The sequence below is a fragment of the Erpetoichthys calabaricus genome, chromosome 9 (assembly GCF_900747795.2).
Source record: "Erpetoichthys calabaricus chromosome 9, fErpCal1.3, whole genome shotgun sequence".
Lineage (NCBI taxonomy): Eukaryota > Metazoa > Chordata > Cladistia > Polypteriformes > Polypteridae > Erpetoichthys > Erpetoichthys calabaricus.
In genome coordinates, this window is record NC_041402.2 from 46,188,608 (window position 1) to 46,216,173 (window position 27,566).

General features: G+C 38.0%; 1 protein-coding gene across 1 annotated transcript; it reads left to right on the forward strand.

Annotated features, from left to right (window-relative positions):
- The first annotated feature begins 5,925 nt into the window (after window positions 1–5,925).
- On the forward strand, window positions 5,926–26,883 carry setd6 (SET domain containing 6, protein lysine methyltransferase). Its single transcript, XM_028809543.2, has 9 exons — window positions 5,926–6,033; window positions 9,367–9,462; window positions 11,940–12,084; window positions 12,508–12,649; window positions 12,789–12,983; window positions 13,088–13,238; window positions 13,326–13,506; window positions 15,997–16,139; window positions 23,846–26,883. Exons 1-9 carry the CDS (start codon window positions 5,965–5,967, stop codon window positions 24,170–24,172), a joined length of 1,449 nt encoding a protein of 482 aa, XP_028665376.2. The 5' UTR covers window positions 5,926–5,964; the 3' UTR covers window positions 24,173–26,883.
- Window positions 26,884–27,566: the final 683 nt, after the last annotated feature.

A 27,566-nucleotide genomic window follows, 5' to 3' on the forward strand; every position in this document is an offset into this window, starting at 1 on the left:
GCTTGACTGGAAATGCTTGTCAGATCCCGCCTGCAAGGCGGAATTTCAAATAGCATTATCCAACCGTTTCGCAGCATTGGTGCCATCCGAAGACGTCAACGTCGAAGAGCAACAAGTTTCGGACGCCATCATGGAAAGCGCCAAAGAACTATGTCCTCCCACACGCCGCCGAACACAGCCGTGGATATCCGATGAATGCCTCGATATGGTAGATGAACGAAAAAGTGTAAAGCTGGTCGACTTTGAGCGATATCGTCAGCTCAACAAGGACGTCTGACATCGAATGAAGGAAGAACGCGAGGCTTACTGGAACCAAGTTGCGGCCGACTTGGAAGAAGCGGCCTCAAAGCACGAGTACCACACGATTTATCGAACGCTCCGACGCCTGAGTGGAAAAACCAAATCAACGAACGACAACATCCGAAAAGCCAATGGCACCTTCGTACAATCATCGACTGAGCGGTTACAGCGTTGGAAGGAGTTCTTCGAGACACTGTACAACCACGACCCGCCACAAGGACCACTAGCAGAGCTGCCACTCATCGAGGCACCAGAGACCCCAATGTCCGATGATGAACCGACCCTGGCGGAGGTGAAGATGGCCATCCGGACTTTGAAAAATGGTAAAGCGCCTGGTGTGGATGCGATCACCGCGGAATCGATCAAGGCTGGCGGTGATGTTCTCCTCCAACGAGTGCACCTGCTTCTGCAAAAAATTTGGCGTACAGAGACGATTCCAAGAACGTGGAAGAAGGCCATCATTATCCCAATCTTCAAGAAAGGCGACAACCGAGAATGCCAAAACTACCATGGCATCAGTCTGCTCTCGATTGTTGGAAAAAGTCTTCATGAAAGTAATCCAATCACGCCTGCAGAAGCATCGAGAACAAACGAGCTGCGAGGAGCAAGCCGGCTTCAGGCCTCGCCGCGGTTGCTGTGACCAGATATTCAGCTTTCGCCAGGTTATGGAGGAGCGAATTCGATGTGGGAAACGGACGGTCATCGTCTTTATTGACTTTCGATCCGCGTTCGACTGCATCGATTGGCCAGCACTTTGGATGACGCTGGAGACCGAGCACATCCCACCAGAAGTCATCAAGCTACTGCGGGACAATTACAATGGGTCATCGAGTCAAATACGCATCTGAAACAAGCTGTCGACTGAACTCGCCATTCGCACTGAAGATCGCCAGGGAGACATCGCCTCACTGCTGCTCTTCAGCATCGTACTCGACACCATTATGAGGAAAGTCTTCGGGGGCAGACGCGGAGTCCAGTTTGATGAAAATGGCACCGTGACAGATCTAATGTTTGCAGATGACAGCAATGTGCTGGCTGAGGATGACACCGAAGCCACGGATGCTCTCTACAAGATCGCCCGCGCCGCCCAGTCATATGGATTGAAGATAAACACTGAAAAGACGAAGGTGATGACAACAGATGGATCGCCTGCCAATGTCCACCTCGACGGCATCCAAATACAGCAAGTTCAGCAGTTCAAATACCTTGGCTCACTGATCGAACAGAAGAAAGTCGCGTCCACGGCAGAGATCCACAGTCGAATAGGTCAAGCAACCACAGCATTCGCTTCTCTAAAGTGGTGCTTGTGGAAGCGAACCAATATTTCCATTCCGACCAAAATCCGCCTTTTCCGGACGCTGATCCTGCCGATTCTACTCTATGGATCCTAAACGTGGACGGTGCTCAAGGTGGACCTCAACAAACTTGAAGTTTGCCAGAAGCGTTGCCTCCGGCAGATATTACGGGTATCACTCCGAGACCGCCTTCGAAATGAGGACATCCGACGGAGATGTGACAACCAACTGCCAATCGAGGAACAAATTCAAACACGTCAACTACGATGGTTTGGCCATGTATGTCGAATGGATGCGAGCCGACTACCACACCAACTCCTCTGGCGTGAACGACCCACCCAGTGGCGAATCCAACGAACGGCACCGAAGAAAACATGGTTAAAACAGGTCGAAGATGACATCAGAAATCGCAGAATAAATCTCGACGAGTCCAGAACAACCACCAACGATCGTCCTGCATGGAAACGAGTTGTGAAGGAGATCCGACAACCATTGGCACCCACAGCAGGTATGGGCTTAGGAGCCGATCCAGACCCAATGCCAGCTAGGGATCAAAGAAGAAGAGGAAGAAGAATCTATAACATTTTAGAATAAGCTTCTTGCTGCCTCAAAGATTTGCTTTGTTGGCTGGCTCTCCTCTTTTTCTTTTTGGGTGGGGGTTGAATTTTTGTTCTATTAAGTTTGATTTGATTGTATGGATTGTTATCTGTTTTTAATTAAAATTAATAAAATTTTTAAAAACTCCTCAAATCATCCATCCATAGATGCAGATGAGGATGAATCATAAGGTGTTGTGGGCAACTGCACAAAAGGGAGATTTGTAATAGTATTCAAAGTGGGCATGGAAAACATGAAATAATGTGTATCCAGTCGAGAGAGGAAAAAAATATGCAAATGGATAGGTTTTATTTTGTAATCTGTAAGCATCTATAAATCCTACCAACATTATACCTGAATCACAAAAACTATATACATACCCATTCAGTTTTGATGAGGAATTTTTAAACGTGTCCCAAATTTACAAAATCCAAATAATGCCGAGTTTTAAAATCTGCCTTTTTAGTTCAGCACTGAAGCATTTTTCTTACTGACTCCTCACACTTCTTCAGTTTCTTCTTGCAAGCTTGATGCTAAAATAGTCTGAGGAGATCTGAGTTTCCGAAGTGAGTGTAATTTATTGGGAAGTATCCAGAATGTTGGTGCCCCCAGTGGGGAGAATGACATGACAATGATTTTTAGGATAAACCGTTCTTACATTTACTTTGCTAAAGTCCTAAGCAACAGTATTAAAATCCATTGGAATATAAATATTTATATTTCATAATAAACATGTTGTACTGAATACTCAGTACAATGCTGGCATTAGAGCTCAAATGGATGTAGACAGCACTTAGAAAAACACTGCATTGATTACATCATTTAGTACTCCACATCAGGTGAACAGTTTTTAGAAGATCATAATGTTTTTGCACCATGCATTACAATAAAAGATGTGCTACCTCCTCTGCTTTAATCTGAATGATTTAACATACTTCTTACACACCCCATCCCCCCAAATAATTATCCACAGAATCGTTCTATCAATGCGCTCAAACCAAAACACAGCCATGGATGGAAAACCAGTACAACATAAACCATATTTATACATACCCTCATACTTATTTACATTACACATTCTGGGATATGACAGGAAGCAGGAACAACCAAGGAAAATCCACACAGACATGTGGTGAGATAGATAGATAGATAGATAGATAGATAGATAGATAGATAGATAGATAGATAGATAGATAGATAGATAGATACCTTATTAATCCCAATGGGAAATTCACAAAATCAGCGCTCGAAGTTGAGTACTTGAATAGGCGAGTCTCGGCGTGTAAAAATCCATGCCCACGTTTTAAAAGTGTGTCCAGTGAACAAATCCACATAAAATAAAGTGATAGGAGTGATCAATAAATAAAAATAGAAAAATAAAAGTAGAAAAGTACACATACACATACAGTCATACATGGAGCTGCTGAAAAGGCTGCCACTCTCGGCGGCGCCGGATGTCTTTATGATAACGCAAACTCCACAAAGGCAGTGCAAGCCCAGCATCAAATCCCAAATATTAGTGCTAACCACTTCACAGGCATACCACTCTGAAATTATTTATGTGGATGTTGATAATGTATACTAGTATGCATAAAAATCAATAGGGTTCTCATCCTGGACTGCTTTCTGTCTACAAATTTATGATTGCAGAACTAGTGTTATGTTCCACTAGTAAACTTTATTACAAATCAATCCACCCATCCATTTTACAAAATCACTTTATTAAATAAACAGTACACTAATTCAAATGTTCAATACACAGTTAAGCAAGATCTGGTGTATTAAAAAAAAAGTTAAAATCTTCTTCTTTCTGCTGCTTTCACTAGGGGTTGCCACTGCAGATCATCTTTTTCCATATCTTTCTGTCCTCTGCATCTTGTTCTTGTTGCACCCATCAACTAGATGTCCTTTCTCACCACACCCATAAACCTTCTCTTAGGCCTTCCTCTTTTCCTCTTGCCTGGCAGCTCTATCTTTAGCATCCTTTTCCCAATATACCAAGCACTTCTCCTCTGCACATGTCCAAACCAATGCAATCTCGCTCTCTGACTTTGTCTCCAAACCTAAACTGACCCTCTAATGTACTCATTTCTAATCCTGTCCATCCTCGTCACACCCAATGCAAATATTAACATCTTTAACTCTGACACCTTCAGTTATGTCTCCTGGTTTTGGGGCAGTGCCACTGTGACCAAACCATATAACATATCTGGTCTCACTACCATCTTGTAGACCTTCTGTCATAATTACTCCTAACAATCTTCTTCAACCATTCCACCCTGCCTGCACTCTCTTTTTCACCTCTCTTCAACAATTCCTGTTACCTTGTACTGTTGATCCCAAGTATTTAAATTCATCCACCTTTACCAACTCTACTGCCTGCATCCTCACCATTCCACTGACTCCCTCTCATTTATACACATGTATTCTGTCTTGTTCCTAATGACCTTCATTCCTCTCTCCTCTAGAGCATATCTCCACCTCTCCAGGGTCTCCTTAACCTGCTCTCTACTCTCACTACAGATCACAATGTCATCAGCAAACATCATAGTTCACAGGGACTCCTGTCTAATCTCGTCTGTCAACCTTTCCATCACCATTGCATTTAAGAACGGGTTCAGAGCCGATCCCTAATGTAATCCACTTACACATTGAATGCATCTGTCACTCCTACCACAAACCTCATCGCTGTCACACTTCCCTTGTACATATTCTGTACAACTCTTACATAATTCTCTGCCACTCTAGACTTACTCATACAATACCACAACTCCTCTCGAGGCATCCTGTCATATGCTTTCTCCAGGTCCACAAAGACACAGCACAGCTCCTTCTGGCTCTATACTTCTCCATCAGCACCATCAGACCAAACATCACATCTGTGGTGCTCTTTCCTGGCATGAAACCATACTACTGCTCACTAATCATCACCTCACTTCTTAAACTAGCTTCCACTACTCTCACCCATTACTTCATGCTGTGGATCATCAATTTTATCCCCCTGTAGTTACTACAGCTCTGCACATCCCCCTTATTATTAAAAATCGATACCAGTACACTTCTTTTCCACTCCTCAGGCATCCTCTCACTTTCCAAGATTGGATTAAACAATCTGGTTAAAAACTCTACTGCCATCTCTCCTAAACAACTCCATGCTTTCACAGGTATGTCATCTGGACCAACAGCCTTTCCATTCGTAATCCTCTTCATAGCTGTCCTTACTTCCTCCTTGCTAATCCGTTGCACTTCCTGATTCACTATCGTCACATCATCCAAATTTCCCTCTCTCTCTCTCTCTCTCTGTCAATCTGTTCATTCATCAGCCTTTCAAAGTACTCTTTCCATCTGCTCAACATACTCTCCTCGCTTGTGAGTACGTTTCCATCTTTATCATCCTAACCCCAGGGCTGCTACACATCTATCCAATCTCGGTCTCTATGTCAATCGGTAGAGGTCATTTTCTCCCTCCTTAGTGTCCAGCCTCTCATACAACTCAACATGCTCCTTTTCTTCACCCTTCGCCACCTCTCTCTTCACCCTACGCCCTATCTCCTTGTACTCATGTCTACTTTGTGCATCTCTCTGACTATCTCACTTCTTCGCCAACCTTTTCCTCTATACTCTTCTGTACTTCCCCATTCCCCATTATCCCATTAATACATGGAACTATGTCTTTCTAAGCAATTGCTACACAGGGAGCCAATTAAGCGTTACGCCGGAACCTGTCGGCTAAGGGCGGGAGGAGGATTGGGGGCGGAGGAATACTGGGGTGATGGTACACGTGGTTTTGTTTTCTTCTCTGACGAGCTGCAACATGGCAAGTGATCCCAAACAAGCTAAGGTATTATCAAATTGGTTACAATAATTATAAGTCATTTTTAGTTGTTGCAAAATATACATAATAATTCGTAGTGGTTATTGTCGAATAATACATTAAATATTTCTTGTGTGCCATTGCTATACCGGAGCGTACTTTTCCATAGAACGTTATCACGTTAGGTAAACATAAATGCTCAAAAGCAAACTTTAGTATTTAAATCGGAAATTGCAAGTTGTGACAGCGTAACTCATCCACCCGTTTTCTAACTCGTTTTTCCAGTTCTGGATGGCGGGGTGTCTGTTTCTGAACCACAAGACCGGGGCCATTTCATCACCAAGCACACCCACTAGGTGTCAAGTTATATTTGCGTAACCCAGTGGTTTCCAAGTTAAGTTCTGAGAAATCACTTTGGCTGCAGATTCCTGTTCCAACTAGTTTCACAATCACTGAGTTTACCTCTGATTGATTTTTAATTTTTTTAATTAATTGGTCGTTTTCTTCCTTCACTCATTCTGCATTTATTAAAGAGCAGGGATGTGAGATTTACAAGACATTAGTAAGACATTTAGAAATATCTGTATATTTGCCATAGTTGTACTTCTAGACTCTCATATCATTTTCCTGTTAATTCACTCTTCCTGTGAAGTTTGCCCCTTCAGTTGTATCCTTTTAATGAATGCTAACAGTGAACAAAGTGAAAACCAGGGCAAAAAACACTAAGCAAGATTCATCGCTAACACCCCTCCTCCAAAAAAACACTAAATAACATGCCAAAATACGAAACAATGGATGTAAAAAGCATTGATGCCTTCATTTAACACAACAGACCAAAGTAATAACAAACTCAACATGTGCAAAGTACATGCAAGATAATTATAAGTAATATAATAATAATACAGCATACCACACCATTTTCTAATCCTGCTTTATCCTGAAAAGTGTTGTGGGGTGCTGGAGCCAATCCCAGCAAGTATTGGGCACAAGGCAGGAACATTACCTGGACAGAGAGCAAGCCATTCGCAGGGCAATCACACACACTACGGCCAACTTAACATCATCCATCCATCCAACCTACATGGCTTTAGACTGTGGGAGGAAGCCAGAATGAATGAATGAACACCTGGAGAAAATCCATGCAGGCACGGGGACAACTTGCAAGCTCCACACAGGGAGGACCAGGGATGCAAACCCTGATCTCCTTGCTGCAAGGCAGAAGTGCTACGACTGTGCCACCATGCTGCCCCAAACAGTAATACAGTAATAATGAATATCTTAAACTAGTACTCTGAGGCAAATGTAAAATTTAAAATATATGAATGTAAAATAAAAGAGCATTATCTTTGGAACTGTATACATTATACATTATATCAGTTAAATTTAATACAATAATTGCAGAGCATTCCCCACAGACATTTAACAGAATTTAAGGACTGACATGACACTGGTAATTTTTTTTTATTTACAGTTTTACCTTCCTGCACTTACGTGCTGCAAAATCCTCTATGACATTGTCGTATGAAATAAAGTATATATATAAAAGTGCATCTGAAATGACAGAACTATAAAACATACCTAATTAGTTGTCTTCTTACCATTTATTATATTACTGGCCCACGTCACTAACTGCAGCAGTTAAATACTCAGTGATACAAACACAGTCAAACCCTGAGGAATATTTCATTTTATTTTAAAATGTCCATAGATGGCATGCCTAGGTAGTAAGATTAAGTAGATAATGATTATAACATTACAGTAACTTCAGGCTAAATGTGCAGTCTTTTTCCTTAAAACCTTTTTGACCACTACATTACTTTATGATGTCTATAACACCATTATGTACAGTATATGAAGAAAAGAAATTACAGGTAGCTAAGTACAGGGAGATTCATTTGAAAGAGGCCCTGAATATTCTGTAATAACTCTCACTAGGACAAAGCAATCTGACTGAAACAATGCGCAATGTGCTCCTCAGTATATGGAGTTACGAACACGCCAGGATGCCCCTGTGTCCGGAGTGATGAGGTAGGCGCCAGACAGCTGTCTCAATGTTTAACCTTCGTTCGCAACTTCTGGGTGCATACTGCCCGTACCCCTTCACTCAGCCAATCGACTTCTCATCAGGATGGTGGTGTACAGTATTGAGCAGCACGTCTTCATGCTACAAACCTATTGGGTCACCAATTCGTTTAAATGATGTCAGAAACAACTAGATGATTGTGAGTTAACAGAAGGTTACTCCTAGCAAGATGGAGCAACGTGTCACACATCGGCAAGGATCATGGCAGAAATTGAGTCCTTCTTCGACAACAGAGTAATTTCAAAGGGGCTTTTGGCCACCACAGTCACCAGATCTGACACCACCAGACTTCTTCCTTTGGGGTATGGTCAAAGGAAAAGTCTATCGGAACAAGCCTTGCACTGTGGAAGATTTGAAGGAAAACATCCAACATGAAATTGCTGCTATGCCCCCCGAGACACATGCTGATACATTCAGGAAAATGGAGTGCCGCGTCGAAATGTGTCTGTCAGAAAACGGAAACCACTTCCAGTATCGCATGTAATGCAATTGATTACATATACGTCAAGGTATATAGCATATTTTTTTGGTTCAGATTGCTCCATCCTAACGGGAGTTACAACAGAATATTCAGGGCCTCTTTGAAGTGAATTTCCCTGTACAAACAGGAAGTTAACAGCCTGCAGGCCAATTTTGAACATCCATTATCTAGTGTAGCCACATAGGTGCATAACCCCATACAAAACAAAACAAAAAAACACTACTGCTAATTATATTACATGTTGATATGTACCTTCTCGCACGTTCGGGCTTTTCTGAGCCATGCCAGCATCTGTTCTGATTGCAACCAACTACCTATTCTACAGCTCCATTAACCTGAATAGGACATAGTCTGAGTTACTGTATATTAACAAACAGATTCACCGAACCTGGCAGATTTACTGCATTTACTTTTCAAAAGTTAAGATTCATGTTCTGATTCTGATACCAAAATCTTTAATCTCTGCCATTCTGCACTCCATCCATCTTCAGCTTCTGCCATTCTGGTTAGCTAAGGCAAGAGCTGTCTATCAACTAACTGACTGCAAAATTGTAGTTTTTTAAATTACCAATATGTACCTATGTCGCCTAAAGGATTGAATGATGCTAAATGATTAATATATTAGGATAGACAATGGGTCCTGTGTCCTGGAACAGGATTAAGCTGTTTTGATAGTAAGGATGGAACAATTCATCTTTCCTTAACTAGAAATGACTTAATTAACTCACAAGAATATCTTTTAATTTTTACTATTAGGATTAACAAGTTTTAAGTATGAATAATCCTTTTTTTTCAGCTGGATGGTGACTGTAGGCTTGGAATTTCTGAAGATCCTGTTCTTGATCGTTTTCTTTGTTGGTGTAAGAAGGCTGGAATTAAACTGTCTTCAAAAGTAAGAGAAGAAAAACCTCGAAGGTCCCTGTCCATAGTACATTTTCTGAATTTTAAACATTAAATTAGTTATGTCTCTTTGAAATTAATGTTAATGTTATTTAATGTTATACAAAAAAGTATTTCAAGACTAACTTGTAATAACAGTATTTGGAAATATTTTATAAAAGCAATCTATACTGTTAAATGGGTTTAACCTAATGCTAAAGACTATACTAGAACTGACATTTCTGAAGATACACCTTTAATTGTTTTCTAATCTAGAATAAGAACATTAGAAACACACTATCTTCAAAAGTAAAGGTAGAAATATCTCGGCAGTGTCGTTGTCATAGTTGTAATTCTGCAGTACTTTTCCAGCATTTTGAACTTTCAGTTTTTGAAAGCCATGTTAATGAATACCCGAGCAGCACAGTTTTTAATATGTTTTGTCTTGCTTACTCAAAGATCAAGCATCTATGGTTGGAATTCTTTGCCCAGTCATTGCATGTCATGTTAATTATGAATCTCAGTAGGTTCAGTGTGTCTGTGTTTGTGTAGGGTCTCATGAGACTGGCATCGTGACCAGGGATGGTTCTTGCTTTGCAACTAGTGCTGCCAGACAGCAGGGTGTAATTAGAATCATTTCAGTTGATTGCCAGGGAAGGCATGTAGCACATGCACATGATTTGGAATGTCATAGTTAAAATGGTAACAGTTTCATGTGTAGTTAATAAATAGGTGAGCGTAGAACAGGAATCATAGGCTGTTCTTCAGTAAAGATTGATTTGAGCACAAAAACTTGGGTGAAAGAGGCCAAAAACATTGCCCTTGCTTCAGTATATGTTTAGATCGGTTAACCACAAACGTTTGCTGTAATTGTAGAAAAAAATAATGTTTTATATCATTTCATTGTATCACACAGGATTCATCAATAGTAAATGTTTGTTTGTTTGTTTTTTTAATCCTCACTCTCTATTTAATGCACTATACACTTCATCCCTGTCATTTCATCACTGGATGAAGAAAAGAGTTTTGCTAAAAACTAGCAAGTTTATTTATTTGGCGCTAATACAGGCAGATTTAGAATCTGCTTAATAACTGTTGATTGCACCTTTAAAACCAAATTATAAGTTTACACCTTCTTTGAAATATCAGGCTTTCTCAGTATGAACAGATCACTGAAATCCTAATTGACTTAGTTTTTTGTAAAGACTTTAGTATCATTTTTGCAGAGCTTTGATAAATAAAACTTGACACAGAACAATTACACATGCCTTTTGCTCATTGTAACATGCATCAGTTTCCTAATGTGTGAACCTTTACTACTATAGAATAATTATACTATATTACCCTTTGTGAAAAGCAGTTATCTTTTTAGATAGATAGATAGATAGATAGATAGATAGATAGATAGATAGATAGATAGATAGATAGATAGATAGATAGATAGATAGATAGATAGATAGATAGATAGATAGATAGATAGATACTTTATTAATCCCAAGGGGAAATTCACATTCACACATTCACTGTTTTTTTTTTTTTTATCAAAACCTAGAAGATAGTTCTCTTAGACTCAGTAAAATATTAGGAAGGCAGTCTTGGTTTTGCAAAGACAATGAATGAAATGCTACATCTGAAATAATTAATTATTCCTCTATTAGTGCTTGACACATACTAGTAACATTTTAAAGTGTACATGATATGCAACTCTCACAAATCTAACTAGGATCAGATTCCATTTGCAAGTTGTACCATGGCAGCTATCTACTATGTTATCCAGGGCAGGGTCTCAAGGAAGGTGAAGCATGTCCAGGTAAGCAACAAGCACAAGGCTGGAATATTCCCTAGACAGGGTGTCAATCCATTGCAAAGTGAACACACACACACATACACATTAGGGCAAATTTAACAACTCCAATTCGCCTAACGTGCATGTCTTTGGCCTGTTTTATCAATTTATATAAAAGCAAAAATCTTATCTCTTTAGTAAGTCACATGTTAAAATAATGTATGATTAAAGAAGCTCAAATGTCAGAAATTCTAGATTTTGGTTAGATGATTTAATAGTACAGTCTTTCTCAGAAAAAAATCACTTATGCATTTTCATGCACTTTTCAATACTTCCAGTGCTTAAGTTTCCAGATTCACTGCAATCCTTTTAAAACTATTCATTACCTCCTTCCCCATTGTCTTCAATGCATAAAGTTCCTGAACATTTCCATGATTTTACCAAACTCACGGTGAAGCAAAATATGCACAGTTCCCTCATCACTATTGGTCAGAGTATACGTATGTCAATCTAATAGGCTGCCTGCCTTCTACTTGTTGCTACCAAATTAGCCTCTGAAAAAGACCACATCCTTTAGAATTAGTATTCATGAATCTGAATATGCCATGTATTATTGACAGATATTCCTAATTCTGAGGATGTATACAGTATTAATTACAGTGTTTAACATGGTTCTGAATTAACTTAGTTAACTTGTTTCATAGGTTTTTATGACAAAACATGGTACTGTGTCAGACTATGGCATGTTGGCTAAAGAAGACATTGAAGAAGGGGAGGAAATATTTTCTATTCCTCGAACAGCCTTGTTAAGCCAAGAAACCACTGCCATCCATGCACTTTTAGAGAAAGGTAATTTCACAGATAAGGATCAAAGTGTATCCCATTTGCCAGTCATTTGCAGTTTTGTATATGTTTTTTTAATAAACTTAAGCCCTAAATTATCTTCTTCTTTGTTTGCAGTCAACCTCATAAAGAAATACTCATTTATATCCTATTGAGCTACATTTGATTTTATACCCAGTTTGAATATTCAGAATGACTACTGTGTGTTTGTGCAATACTGTACTTTTCCAACAATACTTATTAAAACAACTATGTTAAGAAATAGAATTCATGTTTCGTGTTTTGGTGGCCTATATAAGAGTTAATAAATTGTGGAAATATCTAAATAATAAAGTCTCATGGATAGGCCTAATTATTGCTGTGCATAACAGAGATGGGTAGTTGAAATTATGTATATAAACAATGATGCTTATTTACCTTTTTCCATAGAAAAGGATTCTTTGAAGAGCCAATCAGGCTGGGTTCCTCTTCTTTTAGCTTTAATGTTTGAATACAACAAGACTGACTCTTACTGGAATCCATACTTGTCTATGTGGCCTGACTTTACTGTAATAGACCAACCAATGTTTTGGTGAGAATTAAAATTTTGGCTGTGAAATAGTCATAATGCAAACACTGATACATTTATTGAAGAAAAATATTAGAGAAAGTTTTTTTTTTGCAGAAACAATAATAGAGTCTAATCTCTTGCATTTTCTTTTGTCTTTTAGGACCAAGGAAGAACGGGAGGCACTACTTAGAGGAACAGGCATCACAGAGGCTGTGGAGAAAGACCTGCAAAACATTGAAAAAGAATATAATGACATTATTCTGCCATTCATCCAAACACATTCTGACCTTTTTGATCCAGAGAAGCATATGCTAGAGCTCTATAAGAGTCTTGTGGCTTTTGTTATGGCGTACAGGTATGTACAATCCTAAATGTTTTGTATATAACTTTTAAGAAGGAAATGCTTTGCTTTTTGTAAACAGCTAATACTTATTAATGCACTGTTTCCATTATTTACAGTTTCCAAGAGCCTATAGATGATGATGATGATGATGATGATGATAATGATGACGACAGTACTGATAAGGAATCTACACTACCCATGATGGTACCCGTGGCAGACATCTTAAATCATGTAGCCAACCATAATGCTAATTTGGAGTATGAAGTTGTAAGTAAGGATTAGTTTTACACTAACATTTTTATTTTGTATACTGATTCCAAAAGGCTGAATTTTTTATTTTTTTTGCCTTATCAGGATTGTTTAAAAATGATATCAATTAGGAAGATCCACAGAGGGGAAGAAGTGTTTAACACTTATGGAGATTTGGCTAATTGGCAGCTGTTGCACATGTATGGCTTTGCAGAACCATATCCCAGCAACAGAAATGACACAGTAGACGTACTAATGACCACCATATACAAAGCAGCACTTCAAGGTCAGTCTGCTGTACACAAAACAAATATTTTTATTATTTATAAAAAAAAATTGCTTTGCTTTATGTGTTGAAACCTGTAAAATCAAGTTAAAGCAGTACAGTATAGCTCTTTCCCAAACTTGCATCTGGGTTAGCGAGGGTGGATTGGAGTTCTCCCACCTAAGCAAATAAGTCATTGTGCAAGTAGTGTGGTATTGGATGTTGCTATTTATTTTTCATAGTACACTTTATCGCATCTGGTATTACAGTACTCCAGATACTGATGTTACAGCATTAGTAATGATTTAAAATTCAGTGGTTTCTGAGAGATTCACAAATGTTTTTGCCCAAAATGGTTTAAGTGAAGGAATTCCCAAAATAAGTAAACTAGTGATATAGCCACTTGACGATATCGCTCACTTCACAAGTTGGATTTGGCCCAGGGTGCATTTTAGACAATTTCAGACAAGATATATGTGACCGATGAACAATTTTTAGTTGAAATAGGGTTTGATTAATATGTATATATTGTATTTTATGAATAACTAAATTCCATTCCTTTCCTGGAATTTTAATTGAGGAAACAGTTTTACATCAACCTCTAAGACCATTAAAGGCATGTTCCTTAAAATGTTTTGATATGCTGTGGAGATGCTGTCTCCTGCTGTTTTCCACACTATCTAATATCCTCACAGAGACAGTTTTAAGTTTTTTTTAATTTGTTTATCGAAATTAAAAGCCAGAGAAATGAATTTAGAACTTAATAGTTCAAAAGATGCAAATACTTTTATTTATACTATATTTTTATTTTGGTAAAATGGCCTTATGCTCAAAGCACACATAACTACATACAGCTTTGCAATTTATTATTTAGAATTTATATTTTTACATTTATTTTATCAGGTTCTTCATTCCTGTTTTTATCTTAGCACCTTAATTATTATCTATATACTGTACTGTACTATATTTGTCCATCCGTTTTTTTTTTTTCTTCTATAAAACTACTGGAAATTGTCGATTGTGCAAGATGAATGGCAATCTACTTGCTGTAGTATTTTTAGTATCTAATTTAATACACAGAAGGTATATGACTTCTCCTTCATGAATAGCAGTCTTTTTGCCAGCATTCAATGCAGTTTTACAATTTGTAAGCGTATGCCATTACTTAGGCTTTATTTGTCAACTGCTACCACACAACTTGAACTTCAACTGTTCATAGCAGAGTGGATGTACATATGTAAGGTATTTTGTTTGACATATGCACATTAAATTGGTTGTATTGACATGAGAGTGTAATTGTTATATTCTCCAGTTTTGAAGAAAAATGATTGTTGCATGAAAATGTTACATCATTCTGCTCATCTTATATATATATACAGTGGAACCTCGAGATACGATCACCTCTGTATACGAGAAATTCAAAATACGAGGAAAGTATGAGCGAAAAATTCAGATCTAAATACGAGCATTGGCTCACGTAACGAGCCACGAGCCAGGCTGTGGGTATAGCTCGCAGCTTAGCAAGGGGGCGTGGTAGCAGTTGCGAGCCGCGATCTGCGGTGTCTGCGTTTCTCACTTAAGTGCACAGGTGGGAAACTGCCCACATCCATGATTGTTCCTGTGGCTGATGGGCTGCAGCTGCCATGTCCTCCCCGCATATATAGAGAAGCGCGAGCCGGTTAAGGGGGAGAAAAAGTAAAAGAAAAGAGAGGAGAGAGAGAGAGAGTGCGCGCGCGTGCGCGCAGGCAGGCGAGTGAGTGCAGGCTCGCATGTAGCTGAACAGTGAGCAGAACGGTGTAGAGAAGGTCAGCTGCATTAAGAGTGTCTCGCCTGTTGCAGAGCCCACAGGTGAGACGCTAACAGAGAAGAAGCACAGGGGATTGTCATCTGTTTTTTAAAGACGGCATCCTTTTGACGTTTTAACCTCGTGTTAAAGGATTGTTATTCTTGTGTATTTTAAACCTCCACTTCACAACTGTTTTAAGGATTATTTATTTAAAGATTTATTGAATGCTCTACTGCACTTTGGACACCTGTTTTGATTCTTTTAATAATCAGTTATATTATTTACCAGTGTTATTTATTAAAGGTAGACTACAGTATATATAATTTATCAGTGTTATTTGTTAGGAAAATTGATTTTTATGTTAGTATATTTGGGGTGCAGAACGGATTAACTGGATTTCCATTATTTTCAATGGGGAAGTTTGTTCTAGATACGAGAAATTCGCTATACAAGCTCAGTGCTGGAACGAATTAAACTCGTATCTAGAGGTTCCACTGTATATATATATATATATATATATAGAGAGAGAGAGAGAGAGAGAGTAGATATATAGGTTAAACATTTGGTTATCTATGAAAAAGACAACATTTAAATACATTTAATTACAAAGTCTTCGTTTTCAAGGCAATAGTACTACCAGTTTATTTAAAGCCTTAGTATGGACTTAGTAAGTCTTATTGCTCCAAATGACTTCACATTTTTATAACTTTTACATGTCTTTCCAGCTGCCAACTCAGATACAGAGCGCAGTATACTGAGGGATAAATGGGACCTATTGTGTCATCTTGATATAGCAAGTAATGATGGAGCATTTGTGTTTGGCTGTTCTGGGTCACTGACTGAAGAAGAATTGTATACTACACTTAAGGTCAGAAATCATAAGCGTCAGTTATAATGTGTCTTTGGAAATTGTACACCAAGATACAATCATCTTAAAAGTTAATATTGGGAATTTTTAGCTAACTGTAAAGGTTTTCAACTTTTGGATGCATCACTGATGAAATTGTAGCAGATGTACTTTGTGTAAAATCAGTAGTAAATTTCACTTTTTGGAGAGGGTGTCTATTTACTAAACCATTTCCAAATATGAATTGTTTTAAAGCATTTAAAAGTTTACTGAGTTGGAGAATAAATCTTAATAATTGTACAGAAACTTCCCATCCCTTCAATGGTGGTAGCATTTTAGCAGACAATCACTGCTTAGCACAAATAGTAGAATTATACCTTGTTTTCTTGCATGCCTTTTTGAAAGATGGTGCTTGTTTATGCATGTCTGGCTATCGCTTTTCACCAGTGCTGTTTTTCATTTTTTTTTCTTTTGAATTTGTGCCAGTTGTTCTTGCTTCTTGATACGTTTCTGAACTGGTTACTTATATCTTGACAGTGTGGATTTGTTTTCACTTATAACTGGAATTTATACTTGCAGCTGGAGGTCCTTGGTATACTGGTCTGATTGCCTTGCTGGCTTAGCATCCTGCACATTTTGGCATGGTTTGTAACTGACCTTCCACCTTCTCGATTAGCTGTGTTTGAACAGTTCTTTGAATGGCCGAGTCATTGCTCTCTTCCCAATGATCAAATTACCCAGATAAACCGTGACACATTTTTTATCCCTGAAACTTGGCAAGAATAAGGAGATTATTTGGTTTTGAGTATGCTTATACATCCTGGGCATACATTTTTATCCAAACCCATTTTAAAAGAAAGTATGGTGATCAAGCTGTTGTGTTTTGTAGCAGCTTGAAACTTAAGGACGTTGCATTTCATTATGTAATGGCTTTTGAATACGTGCCGATTGATATTATTTCATTGACATCAGACTTTATGTCTCAACTGGATGAACTGCTTACATTTGCTTCAGTTGTGTGTCCAGTTATGATTGTGCTAGGTGACTTTAATGTGCATGTGGGCATTTAACTGCATTTTTGATAAAAAGTTTCTGTCTGTTCTTTGAAGGTTTAACCTGGCCTGTCAACTTTCCCACTCATATTTATGGGTCACATCTTATGCATGATCTTCTCCTTTGGTCTTGATGGTGTCACTGACTCTGGTTCTTTTATTGGCATTTCTGATCATAAACTAACTAAAAATAATATTTGTTTTTCCTTTCCTAAACCTCATGAAAACTTCTGTATCCCCTAAGTCTGCTGATCTTTTTCCTTTTTCACATTTTTTACAAGACTCACCTATTTTGGACACTTCCAGACTTTCTTGTCCTTGCACTGGTTATTATGTCAGTGTAGCCATTTATACATTATGATGACATAGTTTCACATTATAACTGCACTATTTCAAATATATTCAGTTATCATGCCCCTCAAGGAACCAGGCAGATCTTGGCTCATCACTCATCTCCATGTTTTTTATCAGATGTCAGGATGGTGAAAAAATTGTCAGAAATTTTGAGCATGGTTACAAGAAGACAGGTTACTCTGGCTATCAGTCTCCTCATGTTTAAAATAAAAAAAAACACCTCACCTTTTAAGACTTGTGTGATCAAGCCCCCACTATGTTTACTTCACATTTACAACCCTCTATGTGCACTCAGGTCTTCTGACACTGATTTGTTAATGGTCCTTAGACCATAATCTGTTCCTGTCATGGAAGGTTATTCAGTGCAGTGGCCCCCAAACTCTGAAATTCTTTGCCACAGTGCATTCAAGACTGCTCTTACCTTTCTCAGTTTTTTTTCTTTTACAACAATATGTTTTTCGTATCTGTAACTCTGAGTAGCAGAAGTTTTTTGTGATTTGGCTTTTGCACATTCTATGTATTTGTTCTTTTGTTTTTTTGTTTTGTAATAATTTTTATTTTGATTTATTATGTTATGTCATTGTCAGATTCTTATTTTTGTGGAAATTCTATAATAATAGTCAAGACTGGCATTTTAATGTTTCTAAGATGGATGTCCTTTAAAACAAAAAACTTGAGGGAGTCCCACATAAGGACAGGACATTTCTCTATGCCAGACTAAGTTAGGTTAGGTGAGTTTACAGATTAAAAAGCCAGGATAATTTGCATAACACAGTTAAGAAATACATTAGTTTGCACCAATCAACATACAGATAAATAATATAATGTAGAACACACCCTATATGTTTGTAGATCTAAAATAGTTAGCCAGGATGTCTGCCAAATACTTTTAATCCATCATTAAATAGAAACTTCTTATATATAATACTATGGTTAAATGTTTAAATGCTATATAATCTCATCACCTTCATGACAATTCTGCTTTAAACAAATGGTACAGAAAGAACAGGAAAGACAAGCTCAGAGCACTTCACATACTCACACAAAAAGTTCCTTATTGTTCTTTTTATGTCATCTGTTCAAAGTTTTTAACACCATCACAAAAAGGCAGCAATGCAAGAAAGTGCTGGAACTCTTTTAATTCCATCTCCATGTCCGCTAGTTTGTTTAACTGCCGATTCTAATGAATAGCTGTCTTTGTAGTTTCATCTTTGGCCCACATTTGTCTAAGTCGGCAGTACATATCCAGTTATCAGAAACAAAATAGGATGGAAATCCACAGGAGAACATTTGAAAGACACAGCTTGTTAAGCCAGTCAACTCATTTTGGTGACCAATTTTTGAAAGGCTCAGCAGCTGTAATTTAAGGTTAACTTAATTTCTTACACAGTTTGCACCATATTAACGTTTTCATCCTATACCTGTGTAATCATGTGTGCTATAGCAGCATTAGTTACGTTTAACTTTTACTAATCTCAGGAATGTGCTTCTGCCAACTTTCCATAATTTACAAGATTTTAGATGTTGGACATTGTCAACAGCTGTTCATCAATGCCATATGTTTTTCTGTGCTAAAGTAACTGGTTGATTCCTCTCTATCCAATAGACACTAGCTATATTGAATTTACAAAATTTACCTGATACTGTATTTCATGGGCAGCACGATGGTGCAGTGGTAGCTCTGCTGCCTCGCAGTAAGGAGACCTGTCTGCGTGGGTTTCCTCCGGGTGGTCCAGTTTCCTTCCATGGTCCAAAGACATGTGGGTTAGGTGCATTGGCGATCCTAAATTGTCCCTAGTGTGTACTTGGTGTGTGGGTGTGCCCTGTGATGGGCTGGCGCCCAGCCCGGGATTTGTTCCTGCCTTGTGCCCTGTGCTGGCTTGGATTGGCTCCAGCAGACCTCCGTGACCCTGTGTTAGGATATAGCGGGTTGGATAATGACTGACTCACTGTATTTCATCAATGATCAGATCATTCAATAGTACTGTTGGTAGAAATACAGGCAGATACAGTATTTACTTCAAAAGTTTCAAAATTCATTGGCTTATGTTGCCAATGACATCTTCCCCAGGTAATATGTGAACAGTATTGGCCATAGATAGGAGTGCTTGTGTAACCAAAATCATTCTGCCATTTTTTACACGTTTACATTCACAGAGTCACACTGTTAATTTATCTAGACGTGGTCTGTGTTACACTTACACCATTGTCTTTCACTAAAGGTATGCAGTATGTGTGATGGATGGTAGGTACCAGTCTTCCCTTTGAATAACATCAGCACCACTTTCATTGATGTAAGACACACCCTTCAGGATTACATTGGCACTATAAGGGTTATACTCATGCTTTCTTACTGATGTTAAAAACCTTCTGCCACCAGCTAGAATGCTTGGTTTGCATCTAAGCCTTCCGATTCACAAATTGCAAACTTGCAGTAATTGTCAACACATTTTCTGGTATTGGCCACAAAGCAGTAAATTAATTATAAAGCCTGTACTAAACCATTTCAGTTCCAAATTATATAAGCAACTTATCCCGGGAGATGACATTGTGATTCTTGTTTCCCTTCATGGCTACAGATACAAATGTAGTAAACCCAGTTGTATTTGTCTATTTACACCCAGTGTCAGACTGAGACTATAGTATAGGGTACCTCTAGACATTCTTTATTTACTCTACACATTATTTCTGCACTAAATGCTGGCCATGTTAGTGTTCATCCATCTCTTGTTTCTTTGATCTTAACACCCAGTGTTCTTCAGTCTGTATGTAAAATAGTATTTGTTCCTATTTGAAATTCACAACCCATTTTTGTCATTCCATCATTAAAGGAAGGAACAACTTGAGTCTCTAACTGTCATGTTGTCCAGGATATTAGCAATTACATTTTCCGAACTCCTTGAAACTGTGTTATCTGTATTTGTGCACAAGTCAAATCTATGCCCTAAAACAAAAGCTATTTAACAATAAGTTTATATTGTTTGTGTAAATAGTTAAATTACCTTTTATCTTTTTGCTATCTATTTCTCCTTATGTGGCACTGATTATTTTGATTATTTTTTCAAAGACTTAACTGCTGAAAAAAAAGAAGATATTTAGTTATGTCAAATCTCTTCAATAACCGGGGATTTAATATGTTGTAAAAATCAGGCCATGGGGTCCAGTACCTCATAGAAAAGGATATTAATATCTGGAACTCTTAAGCCTGCAAGGACAGATGCCTTCTCTGATTCTGTTATTAAATACAAAGATCTAAAATATAATACTGCAGTTAAAAGTTTAAACGCTTTATGATCTCAACATTTCCATGGTAAATTCACTCAAAACAAATGGTACAAGTTATTCTGGAAAGGTACACTCAGAACATTTCACAAATTCACAAAGAAAGTTCTTCCCAACTCTTATGTTTTATTGTTTTCTTATTAATGTTATGAGAAGTGATTTTTATTATTATTGTATAATGTAAATAATATAATAACCAAGTGTCTCCTTGTCTTATGTAAATGTCTGTTATGTTTGTGAGATCCAAAACATGTGTATTCCTTATTCCTGGACACTGCATTATATGCATTGTACTTCTTGATGAACATTTACTGGTTGCTAGCTCTGCGCCAGTATGACTGTTTTTGTTAGACCAAATTTGTGACTAGAGTGAGTCGCTGGGTATGTCACATTTTTCGACTGGCTTCATGGAAGCATTCTGACAGCTGCCTCTGACTCAGTAAAATTATGCAAATGAAGCCTATGACTGAAAATCACTGGAAAATGTGCATAATGTGACATGCTTTTGAGAGAGTACCCAGTTTGAAAGCCTTTAAGTTGCAGTTTTGCTTTAGGCAAATGATGTTTTCCTTTTTATGGTTGTCTGACAGTAATCTCCAAAATATACTAATTTGGATTGCAACTCAGTGTAACTTTGTTAAGAACCATGGGAGATTCAGAAGCTCCAAATTTGAAGTTCTAGTCCTTTATAAGAAAAGAATGGTTTGCTGTTTGTAGATAAGCGATGTTTTTCTGCAAAAGTGGGGAAGCTCACGTTCCTTCAGTTTTGTTCATGAGTGAGGACAAAGAATCAGTTCTCACCTTCTTCTTTGCTCTGAAGACCTACAAGATTAGCAGTTGTTGCTACAAGCAGCCAAAATTACATATCTGTGTAGAGTTGGTTGCCTCATGATAGTTTGACAATTTTAATAAAACAGGAAGACAACTTCAGTAGATTCACTGCCTCACCAAATCAAAATGATCATGTTTAAGTATTTGAGGCATGAAGTGAGGATACCACTGGTTGTACTCCATTGGAAATAAATCATGTATGCAAACCCAGGACATATTGGAGAGATTATATGCTGCACAGTACTGGTTTACTGTAACTTGCAGTCTGCAGTAGAAAGTGCAGACTGGGGTGCCCAACTACAGTCCTGGAGGGCCACAGTGGCTGCAGGTTTTCTTTCTAACCCTTTTCTTAATTAGTGATCTGTTTTTGCTGCTAATTAACTTCTTTTGAATTAATTTTAATTGACTTGGTTTTTAAGAAATGTTTCTCTGACTTTCTTCATCATTGCTCTGAGTTGCTTCATTTCTTTCCTTAAATGGCACCCAAACAGAAGTGAAATGTGAAGTGAGTGAGCCAACAGAAGACCAACTAAGTAAAGGCCTCAAACTCCAACCAATTTCACTCCAACCAGTTGCTTAATGAGGCGCCGAGTCTTGTCGTTAATTAAATTCATTCTTTAATTCCATTGATTCCGTTGCTGCTCTCAGTGTGCTATAGTAGGCATTTCCAAAATTGTGGATTTTTTCTTTTCTAAGAGCAGATCAGCATTCCTGAGACCTTTTCCTTTCTTAATTTTCAGATATTGTATGATGGTCACAGTTTGCTGGTCCTGTTTTGGCTCATTTTGTATCTCATTATTGTTTTTTTGCTAATTAAGGAAAAAGAAACAATTGAGGGGTCTGAGTCTTCAAGAGCAAGTCAAATAAAATTAATTCAAAATAAGTTAATTAACAGCAAAAATAGGTCACTAATTAAGAAACAGGTTAGAATGAAAACCTGCAGCCACTGTGGCCCTGCAGGACTGGAGTTGGGCACCCCTGGTGTAGACACATAAATGTGGTCTAGATTCCTAATCCGTCCATCATGAAAAACATTAAGTTGAAATGTCAACACTACAAACAAGAAATTCTGTTGAGTGTGTCTCCTCACTAATATATGTGGTGAATGAAGGAACAAAAACGGGAGATGAAAGGAGTAGAAGACCAGAGAAGGTGTAAAAACTAAGCCATTACAGCAGAAAAGAGAGAGATGAAAAGGCTAGCCAGTTATATATTCCTTGGGAAATGTGTAACCCAAGCCTAACAGTGAGCTCAGCCTTTTCTGTTTTTCTTTGAAAAGTGCCCTTGAAGACCTGTAAATGAATAAATGTGAAATGTCCAGCAAGAGCCTTTGTAAGGTATTTGTTCATAATGGCTCAAATATGCTTCTTAAAACATATCTGCAAGTCATGTCCCTGTTTCACCAAACATACTGTAGATGGTTTGACACATTTTGCAAGAACAGTATTTGAGATTTTTGACTTTTTTTCCCTTCTTTCATCATTCCATTTTTAGCACATCCTTCCTTTCCTATATGTTATTTGTTGTTTCCTTTTTAGTCACACACCAGATGGTTGTCTCTCAAGCAACCCGTTCTGTCTGAATAGTCTAGTAACAGGAGCAAATACTAATCCATCTATTCCCTTTCTAATATGATTGTCCAGGTTTGCAAGAGGCCTAAGTCTAGCTCTGTAGTACTTTGCATGAAGTATCTCCACCCCCCCTCCCCAAACTAAACTGCCAGGTGGAGCATCAGTTTGTCAGAGGAGGTAATACCAGCCTAACATGCATGTCTTTGAGATATGGGAAGAAAACTAGTCCAGGCATAGAGCAAATGTGCAAACTACACAACAATGATATTTAGACTAGATTGGAACATAGAAGTCTAGATCTGTGAGGCAGCAGTGATAATTATTGTACACAATGTCCCCACTTGTTTTTATATGTAAAATTAAGCATGCATGTGGCCTACACTAATCTGATTTTTTTATCACTGAATGCACATTTATTGAACTTTTATGCTATAGACTTGTGTCTTAAATATGACTTTGTTTTTACCTTTGCATATATATATATATACAGTATATATAAGATGGTTGACCTAAGAGAAATTAATCATCTAGTCAAACACTTGATACATTAATTATAGCTCATAAAGGCCAGATTTAAGTGAAATAAGCCAAGAATATTCTTTGACTTGATAGTGGCACTTTTGTTTTTCAATTGTAGGTTTTATGCATGTCTGAAGAGCATTTTAAAGAATTTAAGGAAAACAAAGGCTGGGAGGAAGCAGAGGACAGTGATGAAGAGGTTATGGCGATGTCTCTCTCCAATGAAGGAATACCAAAGCTGAGCTTTCCATTTAAACAGCTTCTCTGGAACACCATTGTGCTTTCTGTCCAGCTTTACTCCAGTGATATAAAAGAAGACATGCAACTAATTCAAAATATGGGTAAGAATGTAAAGCTCAGTAGGCGGGAGCAGTGGGCTCTTTATGTTCGTTATGGACAGAAGGTCATTCTCTCCAATTTACTACAAATGACGCAACCCCATTGATACAGATTTATGGACTGTAGTATTACTTAGTTCAAATAGACTTAATTTGCTGGAAGATCTTGAACAAATCTTGGAGAGATTTAAGGATAACAATGTCAAGTTTATTATATGTATGTAGTACAATGAAATTTGTACTTCCATGTCTTCTCAGAACAGTTGACTAAACAAATACCATGCAGCATATAGTATATGTTCAATTTTATATCATCATGTTTTTGTGTGTTTTTAATACACACTGCTTATGTTATAGTATTTGAATTCTTATGAATGAATATGCAGCAGCCTTTCCAGTGGTCTTGTACTGTACACCAGAAGGGAATGGTGAGAAAAGAGGCAGTGCAGGATGGTTGAGGTCTTTAATTACACAGTTTACCTTTCCAAGGCAGCAAGTGTTGTATAGGTCCAGGATAGAAGACATTTGGGTGCCAGTTACCTCATGTGCCGCCTCACCACCATCAGCGGTGCTATACAATCTTAAACCAAGCAGATGCCATACCAGGATGTGATACAGTCAGTGAGAATGAACTTCACTATGCATCTGTAGAAGTTTGTGAAAACAGATTGAGAGATGCCAGCTGTCCTCAGACATCTAAGTAAGTTTATGTGCTGGTAAGTTGTTTTCACAAGAGCCAAAATGTGTTGTGCCAACTTCACTTAATTAAAGATAGTCACTTCAGTTCGTTCGTTCAATAGAATTCCCTCCAATGTAGATGGAAGTGAGGTCTGCCTTTTACTTTTTAAGTCTGTGACCAGCTCTGGTACAATGGAGTCAGCAGGTAGACCTCTTCTCAGTAAACTCTCTCATCACTATTGGCAATTAAGTCAATAATGATGCTGTCAACAGAAAATTTAATGATGGAGTTGGAGCTGTACTTGCCGAAATAGCCCGAGGTGAATAAATAGTATTAGAAAGGACCACAGCACACTGCCCTGTTGAGTACCTGTGTTGAGGGTCAGTGCTGAGGATGTGATGCTGCCATTCCACATAAACTGAGATCTGCTGATTAAGAAGTTCAAAAGTCATTGGCAGTGGGTGGCACAAAGTCCTAAATTGAGGAGGTCAGTGTTGATGGCACAAGATGTGTGTATAATGCTAAGTCTTTGTTCTAACTGACACAGAAACAAGTGTTTAAGGTGGTATTTATTTTGCATTATCTATATTTGTGTAAAACACTTTTGAAGAAAGTGATACACTGTTGTGACACATCCATCTATTTTTTTAACTCAGTTATCCAATTTAGTGTTGCTGATAGCCGATGCCTATACTGGTTCAGCGTTGGGTACAAGGTGAGAACCAAGTCTGGACAGGGTTTAGGTCATCACATGCACACTCGTATACACCCAAATGTGAACACATTTATTGGTACGCTCACAGCTCATTGAAGAATTGCTGTATGCGTCCTGAAAAGTGATTCAGTGAAAAGCGATTGTCCCATGTATATCTGCATGCCTTTGATATGTCATCATATTTTAAAGTGGCCTGGACATATTTGTTGGTACCCGTAGAAATGATGATAAATACTTGGATTAGAGTGATTTTGTCTTCAGTCGTTCAATCTGTAACTCAGACTATTTAAATGGAGAAAAGTAGTCACTCAGCTGTTTGGTGTCATCATGTGTCCCACACTGAACAGAGCTGTCCGAGAAGATCAGAAAGAAAATTATAGACAAGTTAAAGGCAAAGGCTATAAGACTATCTCAAAGCAGCCTAATGTTCCTGTGACAACAGTTGCAAATATTAAGAAATGTAAGGTCCATGGGACTGTAGCTAACCTCCCTGGACGCGGCCGCAAGAGGAAAATCGACCCCAGAATGGGCAGATGGATAATGAGAATGATAGACAAAAATCCAAGGACAACTTTCAAAGAGATACAAGCTGAACTACAAGGTCAAAGTCCATCAGTGTCTGATCGCACCATCTATCTCTTTTTGAGTAACAGTGGGCCCAACAGAAGAAGATCCAAGAGGACTCTACAATTGAAAAAGCAATATAAAAACTCATATTTATATACTTACAAGCCACAGTGCCTTTTGTGAAAATGTTATTTAGACAGATAAGACAAAACTGGAGCTTTATGGCAAGTCACATCAGCTGTATGTCCACAGACAAAAAAAATGAAGCTTTCAAAGAAAAGAACACCATACCTACTGTGAAACATGGAGGAGGTTCGGTTATGTTTTGGGAGTGTTTTGCTGCATCTGGCATGAGGTGTTCTGAATCTGTGCAGGGAACAATAAAATATCCAGAGTATCAAGACATTCTTGAGAGAAATGAACTGCCCAGTGTCTGAAAGCTCTGTCCCAGTCTCAAGTCATGGATCCTCCAACAGGATAGTGACTCAAAACACATAACTGAAAGCACCTAAGAATGGCTACGAACAAAACATTGTACTATTCTGAGGTGGCCTTCTATGAGCCCTGATTTGAATCTCGTTAAACATCTATGGAAAGAACTGAAACAGGCCATTTGGAGAATGACACAGATGGAGTTTGATCAGAAGAGCGGGTCAAACTACCTGCTGACAGGTGCAGAAGTCTCATTGAGAACTACAGGAATTGTTTGTTTGCTGTGATTGCTTCTAAAGGTTGTGCAGCAAAATATTAGGTTAAGGGTTTCATAATTTCTGTCCATGTCTTTTTAGTTGGTTTTATTGTTTGAAATATTCTGTTGAATCTTTGTTAAATACAGAATAAACAATAATGGGTGCCAACTACCTTTGTTAGTTTCAAGTTATTTCAGAGACAATTATGGGTTTTTTTGTGGAGGGGTACCATGAAATATGACCACGTCTGTAATGTATCAAGAAAAACAATTTGGGTCATTCTTTTCAAAGCTAAACTGGTTGTCACTCAACGTTTACTAAGGATATTCTGCTTATAGTTTAAATATAAACAAATGAATGTGTTTTATAAAGTCCATTAGTAAACATAATCAATGGACTATTTAACATAATTAATCTTTTTCCAGCCATTACATTTTATATTACATTTTTCATGGCTGTCACCTTTATAAGACCCTTTACAAAGCAACAAAGATAGCAACTTATAGTAACACTGAAGTATGTTACGGAAAAATGCATATGAGATTTTTACGATGATGGTAAGAACGATATGGACATCTATGGAAAGTGTAAATGTGCTTTTACTTTAAGTCTGTAAAATTACTTACAGATTCATATTCATATCAGTCCCAATTCACTGTGTTCAAACTGTGCTGAATTGATCCATTCTGAATTTGTTTTACCACAAACCAGTGTTGTTGTTTTTTTTAACCATAAATGTATTAGTCAGTGTTCAGTCCTGCAGTCTCACAGCCACAGGAGACTAATTTTGAATCCTCTCTCAGTCTCTGCCCATATGGAGCTTGCAGATTCTTCCAGTGTCTGCATGTGTT